This window comes from Mustela lutreola, chromosome 5 (genome assembly GCF_030435805.1).
Source record: "Mustela lutreola isolate mMusLut2 chromosome 5, mMusLut2.pri, whole genome shotgun sequence".
Lineage (NCBI taxonomy): Eukaryota > Metazoa > Chordata > Mammalia > Carnivora > Mustelidae > Mustela > Mustela lutreola.
Window position 1 is genome coordinate 48,241,342 of NC_081294.1, and position 13,367 is coordinate 48,254,708.

Below are 13,367 nucleotides of genomic sequence, written 5' to 3' on the forward strand. Positions count from 1 at the left end.
ACCTGTGAATGTGTTAGGTTACATGGCAAAGAGGAATTAAGGTAGAAGATGGAATTAAGGTTGCAGCAAACTGACCTTAAAATAGGGTGATTATTTTAGATCATCTTGGCAGACCCAGGGGTAAGCACCAGGATCCTTACATTTGGAAGAGGGAGACAGAATTGCTTAGGGTGGTATAAGGTGAGAGAACTTGACCAGTCATTGTTGGCTTTGGAGATGGAGGAAGAGATCCACGAGCCAAGGAATACGGGTGGTCCTAGAAGCGGAAGGGGCAAGGAAACAAATTCTACCCTAAAGATCCTCCAGAAAGGATCGCAGGCCTGCTGAAACCTGGATTTTAGCCTGATGAGACTCATTTTGGACTTCTGAACTACAGAACTGTAAGATAATACATTGTGAACCACTGAATTTGTGATCATTTGTTACAGCAGCAGAAGGAAGCTACCACACAGCCTATCCCCATTGGCTTCACAGCCCACCCCGCCTGCAAGAATGCCTTAACCGTCAGCCGGGCTAAACCAAGGACTGTAAAGCTTAAACTCAAATGCTTCCTACCACTTTGAGTCTAAGATTCTTCAAATATCATTTCCAAACCGTACAGCAAAGGGTGTGTATAGTTTTTACATATGCCTTTTAGTTTTGTGAATTTTGAAAGGATGTGGTTATAGCCTTTGACATCAGAGGAGAAGCTCCACAGTGTTGACTGAACACTGATGAAAAGATAACACTGGAGGCAAGGGGCCTTTCACAGCTCTCGGAAAATCAACCGCCTCCCCAGCGCGTTCCTCGTGCCGGAGCCGTTTCCACTGGAGGTGCCACGGGGTGATGCCCATGGTGCCTCCCTTCCAAAGACTTGGATCATGAACAACTTTATCCTCCTGGAAGAACAGCTCATCAAGAAATCACAACAAAAGAGAAGAACTTCTCCCTCAAACTTTAAAGTCCGTTTCTTTGTTTTAACCAAAACCAGCCTGGCATACTTTGAGAATCGTCAAGGGGTATGTGAGCACTTGTCTTGTCTTTTTTTAAATAGTTATTTTTTTTTTTTAAATTTAGAGTGGGCTGAATTATGAAGATATACGTGGAATAAAATCAAGCCAAAGGGGCCACAGACATGCTTGCTAAATAACAGCCTAAAAAGTACAGTAAGAGTCATCAGAAGAGAAGGTGGAAAAATGTCCAGAGGTGGGGGGGGGGGGGGTTATATTAAGGTGACTTTAGTTCTAACATCTGCAAAAGAATAAGTTTAATATTCATTGGTGGTTTTTTCCTGCAGGTTTAATTATAAGATTATAATATTTTATGTGACAAATGTTATGATTGGATATAATTTGAATTTCACCTGAAGTATACTAGATTTTATGGGACATAGATTAGTAAAATATTAGCATTTAATGGGACCTAAGGGATGATCTCGCTCAGCTTCCTTAATTTAAAGTTGAGGAAACTGATACTTGCAATGGTTAAGTGATAAGTTTAGTGTAATGTTTTTATTAATTTAATTCTATTTGTTCCAATGGTCATTACTCACTTACTATATTGGAATAATATTCCCCAGGCATTTAATTATCTAACATTTACAAGGTCCAATGGTAAATTTTTTTATCCCTTGGAAAACTTCACAGGAGACAGGGGCTGTCACGATATTGTGCAGTATAGACCATTGGTTCTTAGTCAGAAGATTATAGCTACTTAGCATCTTTATATGCCTAGAGATATTCTTATATTCCACATTAGTGATATTGTTATGATTGCTCGTGTTGCTTTGTTATCACTGATGATAATACTGTTATTAGACCAAACTCTACTCTCTAGGTGACTGAGCCTGAGCAAATAAATGCCTGCATCTTTTTGCACCAGATTCTTTCTTTCCAACATGAAAGATCTGAAAATACTACCTATAAGTTCTTTGTTCTTTAAACATTCTAGCACCTGTTAAGTCCTTCTCAGCCAGTTTTCAAAGCATGTGTGTGACTTTTAACTCTATCATTGTATTATTTTTTCCCCATCATTAGGGAGGGAAGGCAGCATTTTCACTGATATTTTCCTGCAGGGGAAATAACATTAGGGGCTTGGTGGAGACTTAGAGACAAAGGCATCCCCATTCCTTGCTGGGATCTGATTTCATAGGTATAGACATGAATTTGGAATCTTTTGAGAGCCAGGCTTGGACGTGTGCAGTGAAATGGAGCCTCGAAGGACGCCAGACTGGGTAAGGAACCTATGGATGCCACAGCTGAAATCAGACTGCTGCTTCTATAGAGGCTCAGGCACGCTCATCTTCAGCATTGGTAACGGTCAATAATCAATCGGAAGGCATGTGGGATTACTTACGGACAGGGCCCCCTTGCTAGATACTCAGTACATATTTATTGACTAAGTTAACATTGGGCTAACAGTCAACTCGAAGGATTCATTATACACAACTGAAAAACCACATGGCATCGGTCAGTTTTCTCTCTTACTGTGACATTAGAACTTCTTGTTTCATACTGAAAGAGCAGTCATTTCTTTTAATTATTTTTCCAGAGCCCATTTTTCAGCTTTCTCCAATTTGTTTTCCTGACATTTGTTTTCCAGGCATCGTCAGCTTTGGTTAGTGCTGATTATTTTTGAGCAGCGTTGCTGTTTGTGGGCTGTTTGGTGGTGAATTCAGTACAATATTATTTGCAAATAATCACACAACCAAATGGTCTTGATTCTGAATTTTGTTGGTTATAATTTGCATATAGGCAATGGTGTAAAATCACTGCCTTATTCATTTATATTTTTAAGATTTTATTTATTAGAGAGAGAGAGAGAGAAAGAAAGTGCACAAGCAGGGGGAGGGGCAGAGGGAGACTCCCCACTGAGCAGGGAGCCCTATATGGGCTCAATCCCAGGACACTGGGATCATGACCTGAGTCAAAGGCAGACACTTAACTAGACTGAGCCACCCAGGTGCCCTTCACTTATTCTTTAGTTATTATAAAAAAAATTCCAGAGCACTTAATTCTGGGGAACCATAAGCTATAGTTCCTAACATTTCCATATGGGATATAACAGATATATCATGTACAAACATCAATTTTTTTTGTTTTCTAATGCCTATGGTTTATATTCATATACAACATTGATAAAAGCATTTCTTCAAATATTATAAAAATCCATTAGAAATTTTTCCAAGGTCATTGAGAAAGTCAGGTATGTGAGCTATTACTATTCATGCTCTATGTATGTTCCGTTGTTTAGGGCCATTGATTTGCACACAAGTGTGCACCCATACAAAACAATAGCATAGCACTTGTGGGAAGAAACTATTTTAAAAAGATTAAAGCCATAGTCCTAGCATCTGTAAAGTAGGTGTGATAATAGTATTCACTTCGTGAGAATATGGTAAAGATTACCAGATAGAATGCATTTAGACTGAACTACTTGAAATGACTACTCAGTAGATCAAAAAAGGAGAGAGATTAGCAGTTTCATAGAGTTCAACTTAATAGATGAAGTACTTAGCATAAGCCCAGCTACTTAGTAAAAATTAGCCATTATTTGTATCATCATCGTGTCTCCGAAGGAGCAAGCAGCATGGCATAACACATTCACTTTCAAATGAAGGAAAACATCAAAGTAGTCTTCAAAGTCAGGCTAACATCGGGGGCCTGGATTCTTTCTACTCCGTGACTAAACGCAAGTCTGCGGGGAGAGATATGTATGCACGATGAAATGCAGGATGCCGAGCCAACTATCGGCCCTCTCGAGGTCACCGCTTCTTTTTCACTCTTCTTATCTGTAAAATGCTGTTCCTTGCAGTTTAAAAATAATCCCACCTTTTCAGAAAAAAGAAGTCTGTCATTCTGCAAATGCAGTAAGTCTTTTTCCAACTCTAAATACCATTTTCTAACCTGAAATATCCATGTTCATACTGATGGAGCCTCTTACTTTAACACAGATTTGGGTCCGGGTAGTAAAATGTGCGGGTGTCCTCAGTGGAGCCAGGAAGGGCCTTTGCCCTGATGCAGGGGGCCAGAAGGAAGCCTGGAGTTGGCAGGTCATGGCTCACTGGCCCGTGTGCTTGCAGACAGCTCCCCGTGCCTGCCAATTTCCCTGCAGAGTGGCCTGTGATACCTGGCATTCTTTAGCAGAGGACAGTGAGATCGGGGCCCCGTGGTGTGTGGGTAGAGGTTTAAAACTGCTGTGCTGGCCATGGCAGTGGGGAGCCTCAGGGAGCCCCCATCCATAGTGTTGGCGGATTTCTCGTCAATACTCACGTCATGGCCCATTTCAAACTGCCGTTGTGATGTCTCCTGGCTCCCAGAATTCCTCAAAATTTAACCATCAGCCCCCACGGGCCACAGCAAGCCAACTCCAACACACCACTGGGCCGCTTTACAAACAATGTCAGAGAGGGGGTCGCTAGCTGGGCAACGTGCCTGGCTGCACATGAGTGAGAACAGACCCTTTCCAGGCGTCAGAGAGAAATGGAGGGCCTTGGGTCCTTCCAGTAAGTGCAGAATGGAGGGGGCAGCATAGATGGAGACAAGCAGCAACTGGTGAGGCCAGTAGAGCCAGCTAGCACTGGGTTCAAATTCTGGCTCTATCAGCTTCTGGATGTGGCTCTCGGGCAAGGTATTTAGCCTCTTTAAGCCTCTGTTCACTCTTTGTGAAGTGAGGACCCCAATTCTACCTACCTCAGGTGATGCTGAGTATTTCATGAGAAAGGCACGTGAGAAGCTGGGCCCTATGGGTAGCACCTCCATCTTCGGAAGGACTCTCAGGAGAACTGCAAAGGTTTCCCTGTTTTAATGTCTCTGCACCTTCAAGATTAAGCCTGTGCTGCTCACAAGCATGTGGGAACCATTCCATGTATGTGGGGCAGGATACACAGTCAAGGCCACCGTGCTAGTGAGTGTCTGGTCATGGGTCTCCACTCCGCACAGGCTCTTCCCGTGAGCCTGCAGTCCGATCTAGCAGTAGAAACATCTCCAGGAACATGCATCTTTCTTAAAGATCGTCCCCTTCCCTTGCTTTTTCCTTGCTTTCCTTGCATGTCAAAAACATATTTTCTGGTGTCACGTAATACTGGGTCAAAGACTTCCCCACTTATAAGCCACAGTTTTGAGTAAGTTGCTTAAGGCTGCATGACTCTGCGTAAAGCTATTTACATTTTTTGTAATGATTAAACATTTCGTCTTCATCTTGTTTCTTTTAGTGAGAAGGAGGTTACCATTATTTCAATAATCATAGTAGCTAATATTTACTGAACACTTACTAGGTGTCAGTCACTGTGCGAAATGTGGATTATTTCATCTAACCCTTACCACCATCCTCTAAATTTGGAAGTAGTAGTATCTTAATTTACAGAGCAGATAACCGAGGCAAAGAAAATTTCAATAACTTGTGCTGAAAGAATTTAAATAACTGCCACATGTCTCTAAGGTCTACACAGCCCCCCGCCCTCTGTAAATGGTACTTATTACTATTAGTAGTAGTGACCCAGGGCAGTTGGGACCTCCTCCGGGTCACTGCAGCACGCACAATGCCTTCTTGCTCTGAAGTCCTCAGTGGAGAGGGCAGTCCAGAAGATCAGCAAGCCAGGGCAAGGGATTTCTGCAGTAAAGCATGTCGTCAGCTCTATCATTTCCACCCATACTTCAAGACAAATCTTTGTCTTCATTGCTTCAGGGAGCCCCACTATGTGTTCAAAAAGAAATGAGAGCCATGGCCAGCTTTGTCTCCTAAAGTTCCTCTAGAATCTTCTCTCCATTTTCTATGGTCACTTTCCCCATGAAAGCTGCTAGCTGCTCTCACCTGGGACTGCTACCACCTCCCAATGGTCTCCCTGTGCCCACTCTGCCCCAGGCCCCCACAACCCTATGCCCCACACAGCAGCCAGCATGGCACATGGTGACTGTGATCATGGCCTGATGATTCTTACTAGAAGTGGACATGTCCCTGTAGCGCTTCTCCCCTTAGACCTAGAGCAGACACCAGAATCTATCACAGGCCGTCCTCCGTAACATCTCATGTCTCCTTTTCTTCCATCTATCTGGGGTCCAACTACATTAGATTTCCTCCAATGTTAAGGCCCGCATTTTGAATGTCATTTGCTTGGGAAGCCTTCCCTGATTTCTCTGGACTAGGTCATCTGCTCCTGTTATCCTATGCTTAGCCATACCTATCCTCTCTTCAGAACATGTCCAGAATTGCAATTACCCATTTATTAAAGTGATAATTGTGCTAATGTCATTCCCCCACCCTCCTGTAGATTATAAGCATTACGAGGGCCAGCACCCAGTTTGGTAAAGAGGGCTTCACCAGGGTCTATAACAGTGCCTAGCAAATATTACTCATCATTCATTATTCGTGGAAGGAAGAAAAGGAGAGAAAGGGCAAGGACAGGAGGGGTAGATACCATGGGAGAGGTTAGAGTTACACAAATGAACCCCTAGAAGAATAAGGTTCAATTCCAAAAAGCAGAGAACAAAGTAAGTTATCTAGGACTTCAAAGGGAAGAGTTCTGGCGTAGGAGTAAGTAAACAAGGCTCCCTGGAGGTAGAAGTTCATGGCCCAGCTTTGAAAGAGGAAGAAGAGGCTTCAGGAGGTTGGAATATTAAGAGTTGGGTCAGAGAGGCACCTGTAGGAACCAGCAGGTGGGCCAGCCCTCCTCCCCTACCTCTTTTTAGGAGAACAAAGCATTCTGTTCTCTTTGGTCCTCCTCACTCTCTTACCCTTCCTTCCCCTCTACAGCTAAACCCTTTGCTGATAATATTCTTAAAGCTACCTGAGCATTTTTGTTTGCAGCTTTCATCAGCCACAGTCTCTCCCGCTCATTCCTATGTGACTGAGTTGCCTTCTGGCTGGGACTTTGCTGACACTTGAGGCTCCGTACAATTTATTATCCATGCAATATCTACAATGAACTTTTAAAGTGACAAATCAGGACTTACTCCAGATTTTAAAGCCTCCCATGGCTGCTTAGAGTATTTAAGTAAATCTTCAGCTATAGCCTACAAGACTCTTCATCCAGGGGTCCCTACATGCCTTTCCAATTTCATTTCACACCACACTCTCTTGATCCACCAGGCTTCTACCACATCTGCCTTCTTTCTGAGCCTTGGACACTCCAAGTTCATGCTCCCCTTAGGGCCTTTGGACACGGCCAGAACTAGGGTAAGGCAAGTGGGGGGTACACCTGGGGAGCTCAGTCTGTGGGGTATGCAAGTGCAGGGTTTTGCATTCATTTTTCCTGTGGTCAGGAGCACCCCCAGGCTTTTGGCAGGGCTGGTGCTTGATTCTTTCTGTTTAAATATTTTCTTTTGTTTTGTTTCTTTTCTAAGTACACAGATACTTCAATACATCAGCATCTCCATATAGTAATTGTTTATTGATGTGCTTCCCTGTTTATTTTCTGTCTGTGTATCCCCTGGAGAACCTTACTCATCACAGCATCACCAACACCTAGAACAGTGCAGGGCGCACAGAAAGGGGCCAGTAAACACCCAGGGAGTGAACAAAGGTTACAAAAGTAAAATTGGATTCAGAAGAGCATCTGGGAGCTAAGAAAAAAATGGGGGCCTTGTTCATTGAGGCCAAGGGAAGTAAGGATCCAAAGCAAAGTACTTTGTAAGTCAGGCCACTCAAGGCCGAAAACGTGTGCAGTTTCAGCATCTGCCTTAATGGATCTTCTTTGTGAACTGATTTTTTTTTTTTTTTTTTTTTTTGAGGAGACAGAGATCACAAGTAGGCAGAGAGGCAGGCAGAGAGAGAGGAGGAAGCAGGCTCCCTGCGGAGCAGAGAGCCCGATGTGGGGCTCGATCCCAGGACCCTGGGATCATGACCTGAGCTGAAGGCAGAGGCTTTAACCCACTGAGCCACCCAGGCGCCCCCTTTGTGAACTGATTTTGCCTTTGTGACATGATGTTGATTTTTAAGGAGAAAGCCAGTACATAGAGAGTTTTTGTTTTGGATGCAAATACTCCCACATTAAAATTAAATTTGATTCCTACTGCTCAGGGACTGGTGTATCTGTCAACCAGTCTTTGCAGTAAAAATAGGCCATGGAGCAATACTATAAGTGTCTGGAATGTCAGTCTGGAAGAAAGGTTTAACCAGAAAGCCCAAGAGCTCAGTTTCTTGAGGTATGAGGTCCACGTAAAACAGGATGTCTTCATTTCAAACTCAGAAATGGACCCCAGAGAAAACCATTTTAAATCTCTTCTTAAGTTTTCATATATCAAAGATTAAATCTTCATCTCTCCATTTTCTTTACCAACTAGTAATAAATTCTTATACTTCATGTGGTATTAGGCCGACTGAAAAAGTAGATCTTCCAGGATCTACTTTGTCAGTATTTTAGTTAAATAAGAACCTGATCCAAAGTCTTACATCGTCAGATAATTCCTACTAATATAAAGGTATTTGTAAGCAAGCTTCTCATTATATTTTCCTTTTTTTTTCATATTTAAAAAGTCACAGAAATTATACCTCTTATTATAGAAAATTCATACAGGACTTCCTCCTCCAAACTACATCTATTTGTATCAACGTTATTATTATTATTATTAAACTTAACACTTAATCAAGGAAACATTTCTTTTTTGGTATATAAACACTCATTCATTTGTTCAGCAAACATTTCTTAGCATCTGGGCTAGGTGCTAGGAGTAGAGTGGGAAATGACAGAGGAAAGGTGTCTGCCCTCACCAGCTTGCATGCTAGTGGAGAAGGCAAACAACAAGCAAGTGTATAAATACATGGGACGTATAGAGACAGTGGTAGGTTCTATGGAAAGACTAAGGTGGCCAGGGAAAGAATTTATACCCAGGCTGAGGCCTGAAGGGTGAGAAAGATCCTCTGACATGAAGAAATGGGGGAAAGCATTTCAGGCAGAGGATACTGACTGTAAAGAATCTGAGGTAGGAAAAGGCTTTTCCTATTTGAGGAATAGAGACTTAAACATACAGAGTTCAAGACAGGACTTCTTGATGACCTCTTATAGCATCCCTCTTCTGGGGATACTTTGTCTGGAGTCATCCTACTCCATGTTTTGGTGGAAAGGTGCTTGATGTACCAACACGGAGGACCTCAGGACCTGCACTGAGCTCAAGCTGCCATTAGCAGCAAAGACTGAGGACAGGTTAGAATCAGGTTCGGTCCACGTTGATTAATCACAAGAGGCACAGCAGCAAATGTTCAGATCCCCACACTATTTTTAAAAATTAATAAAATTACACTCAAGAGTTTTATGTGATTCTTTTGTCTAAAGACATCAATTTACAGTCTCTGTGGAAATGAGCATTGCTCTTGTGAGGACATCAATTTTAAGTTATAATCATAATGCATGACAATTTTGTATTGTACTTTCTTCATTTGTTCTTTTATAGAGACATTTCTACATATCTATGTAGTCTCCAAAGTAATCATTTCCTCACATGTATGATTTTTGTCGTGATCAAATTAGTTCACTTTGGAGATATATTTATCTATTCCATACACCTGAATAAATTGATGAACTTATCCTCTATTCTTTGACATTCAGGTTGTTTCGAGGTATGGTGAGAATACTAAAAAATAGTATTGAATCTAAAATAAAACTTTCTCCTTTTTAAAATAAGCTCCTCATTATCTAGTACTGTGTCTGGGATAACTGTGTCATAGGGTAAGATATTTTATGGCCTCTATTGTTTGCTGCTATATCATCTTACAGAAATTAAAGCAATGCATGGGGCCACAAGAAGTTACCAGAACTGTTAGAGAAGACTATGCTTCTAAGAAGGAACCCACGAAAATGAAAGAATCCCATTGTTGTGGTGATTTTCAAGTGCACTATTTTTATAGGCTTTGAATGTGATGGTGAGAGAGAGGGAAGATACATAATTTTTTTTAAAGATTTTATTTATTTATTTGACAGACAGAGATCACAAGTAGGCAGAGAGAGAGAGAGAGGAGGAAGCAGGCTCCCTGCCAAGCAGAGAGCCCAATGTGGGACTCGATCCCAGGACCCTGAGATCATGACCTGAGCTGAAGGCAGAGGCTTAACCCACTGAGCCACCCTGTTGCCCCCATAATATTTTATACATGGATAAGATGATTTGATTTAAAGTTCATCTTACATATATGTAGATAAACCCACCCACCTGTGGAGCAGAATTTAAGGAGTGTCAAAAAGCTTCCTCCTCTGCCAAAGATCCCCATTTTGTTGATGAGAAAGGAGAGGCTTAGAGAGGCTATGTTTTCTTAGGCCACACAACTGGGACAAATATTGAAAGCTGTATTAAATGTTCATCAGTGGGTATTTTCAAATCTAAGCTTGTCTGGACTTAGACATCGTGTAATAGAAACCATGGCGTCTGAGAAGAGAGAGCTGGGGCAAAGATTTCACTGGTGAGTTTCCACCTCTGTGTAATGGAGGTTCTGAGCGGGGACCCCCGGGCTTACCTGAAGGACAGCACAGCATTATCACCACCAACAGTAACCTGCATCACCGCAAGCAGAGGACTGAACAAATTCCTACGACTTTCCTCTAGTAATCCTCACAATTCCCTGAAGAAGATGAAAGTAATATTCTGTCTTAGAGAGAAAGCAACTGAGACACAGAGAAGTTAAGAAATTCACCCAAGGTCACAGTTGTGGTAATAAGTGTAAAAGCAGCCTCTCGCCTTGGGCTAGCGTAATTCCCTCTGCTCTGCCCCCACTAACATGTGCTCTTCTTCTTCTTCTTTTTTTTTTTTTTTTTTTAAGATTTTATTTATTTATTTGACAGAAAGAGATCACAAGTAAGCAGAGAAGCAGGCAGAGAGAGAGAGAGGAGGAAGCAGGCTCCCTGCTGAGCAGAGAGCCCGTTGCAGGGCTCGATCCCAGGACCCTGAGATCATGACCTGAGCCGAAGGCAGAGGCTTAACCCACTGAGCCACCCAGGCACCCCAACACATGCTCTTATGATACCACTTTGGTCACCCAAGTGGAATCTCCTTCTGTGAGAATTCTCTGCAAAACTGATGCAAGCATCTTGGCCATTCTATTTCTCACCGTGAGTCTGTGAAGTCGCCAGTCTTCTGTGAATTTGCAGAGTGTGCTTCGGTGGTCCTGGCCTCTGCGGGCTGACCGGAACACACTCACGAACTTGTAAACCGGATGCTCTGCTCCCGGGGTGACCTCTGCCAGGGAAAGGTGCCATATCAGCCTCAGCACTATTGAGTTTACCAGACTAGCTAATCACCATAATGGCTACCACTTATTGGGCACTTTCTTTGGATAACATTCTGGGACTGCATACCCAGAGTGGTAATAGAAAAAGGACCAACAAATAGGGGTACAAGCCAGCGGCCCAAAAAGCCAGACTGAAGGCCCTCACACCAAATGCAACCCCTCTTCACAGCTTGTACTATGGCCAAGTGCATGTACAGCGATCCAATTACATGTTTCCCAAAGTGGGGTACCATGAGGTGCACATTAGATGGTACATGAACAAACCTGATTTTGACTTCGTTTTTTTTTTTTTTTTAAGATTTTATTTATTTATTTGACAGAGAGATTGCAAGTAGGCAGAGAGGCAGGCAGAGAGTTGGGGGGGCGGGGAGCAGGCTGTCCGCTGAGCAGAAAGCCCAATGTGCGGCTCGATCCCAGGACCCTGAGACCATGACCCAAGCTGAAGGCAGAGGCTTTAACCCACTGAGCCATCCAGGCGCCCCGACATAGTTTTAATAGTTATATATTTATTACAATTTACTTTAGAAAAGAGTATTTTTGTATGTATGGTGGTGCTTTAAAAATTCCTTTTAGAATAAATTTGTTGAGGTGAAAAATCAGTCCATTTAAATAACAGCACTAAGTATATGGGACCATTTGGTGGAACCACATAATGGTGGAGATTTCGTGGGTACGTTGTAAACTGAAGACTGGACACTGAATCCGTGGAGTAGCAACATGAATCATCTTTCAAGATTCTTTGCTTTTAAGTAACAGACACTTAGTCTGCTCAGAGAGGGAAGTGTGACATCCCCCTGGACATGGAAAGACACAGATGTGCATCCCTAGAGGCCAGGGCACTTGGAAAGCTGAGCATGGAAAAGATCTTCTCAGTCCCCCCCCGCCCCCCCCTGCTTTACCTAGAAAGCCGTGAGTTGGGGGCAAGGGAGCCTGCTGCCACAAATGTCTGACCCCCAAATTTCTCTGAATTCAAGAGAAAGCTGGTAGAATTCTTGAGAGAAGTCCATTATAAATCTCAGTGAGATTAGGTCACTGCTATTCATGTTGCTTTCCTCTGTGTTGCAAATTGAAATTAGTTCACAAAACAGAACGGTCAGTGGGATGAACTCTTGCCCCCTTGCCTCTATGCCTATTGGATTTCAGGTCTCTGTATGAATAGCCCTTTTATTAGACCGTCTTCTGCAAAATATAGACTAATTTTTTTTTTATAAATTCTTGAATAGATAATACATTCACATAAATTTTGTTTTGTTTTGTTTTTTATTTCTTTTTAGCGCTCCAGAATTCATTGTTTATGCACCACACCCAATGCTCCATGCAATACATGCCCTCCTTAATAGCCACCACCAGGCTCACATAAATGTTTTAAAACCAGTTACAAAATGTTAGGCAAGGGCTCACTCCCAACCTTGTCCTAAGCTGTAGCACTTCATGGCCTAAAAGCAACCAGTATAATCAATTTCTTATCAATTCTTTCAATGATGCTTTATGCACCTATATGTAAATACAGATAAATATTCTCCTTTTCCTCCTTTTTATACAATGATGGCATACTCTACACACACTTCTTAGCCTTTCTTTTGGTTTGTTAGCAATACCTCTTAAAGATCAAGCCATACCTATATACAAAGAGCTTCTTCATTCTTTTTTGTGGTGGCATAATATTTCGTTGAATGGTTAAAAAGTTATCTTAATGATGGACATAGTCTGTTTTCCAATTTTTTGGTCAATGTGAATAACAAGGAACGAATGACTTTATCTGTATGTCACTTTCTATATCAATATGTCCGTAATGGGTGATTTTGCCCATCATTGGCAATGTCTGGAAAACTTTTTTAGTTGTCTTGACTGGGAAGGAGAGTGCTACTGACGTTTCTGGGCAGAGCCCAAGGTGCTGGTAAGCGTCCTACAAGGCACAGGACAAACTCACAACAAAGAATTATCCAGCTGAATGTTAATAGGGCCATCGAGAAGCCTTGGTTTATAGAAAACGTTTTCTTGAAGTGAATTGTTGTAAAAGGATATTTGCATCTATTGTTTTATTGAACATGACCAAATTATTCTCCAAGAAGTTGTGCCAGTGAACATTCCCCAGGTCCACATGTGAGATGCATGCTTTGTTAAAACCTCACCATTACCATATGTTTTGATCTTTGCAAGTCTGACAGGTTTAAAAA

At 42.2% G+C, this 13,367-nt stretch overlaps 1 protein-coding gene across 1 annotated transcript in view; it reads left to right on the forward strand.

Annotated features, from left to right (window-relative positions):
• Positions 1–681: 681 nt before the first annotated feature.
• Positions 682–13,367, forward strand: part of ITK (IL2 inducible T cell kinase) — a 71,093-nt gene continuing 58,407 nt past the window's right edge. The window contains exon 1 of the mRNA XM_059174149.1: positions 682–998. Within this exon, the coding sequence (XP_059030132.1) occupies positions 861–998 (138 nt within the window). The 5' untranslated portion in view covers positions 682–860. The remainder of the gene's footprint in view (positions 999–13,367) is intronic.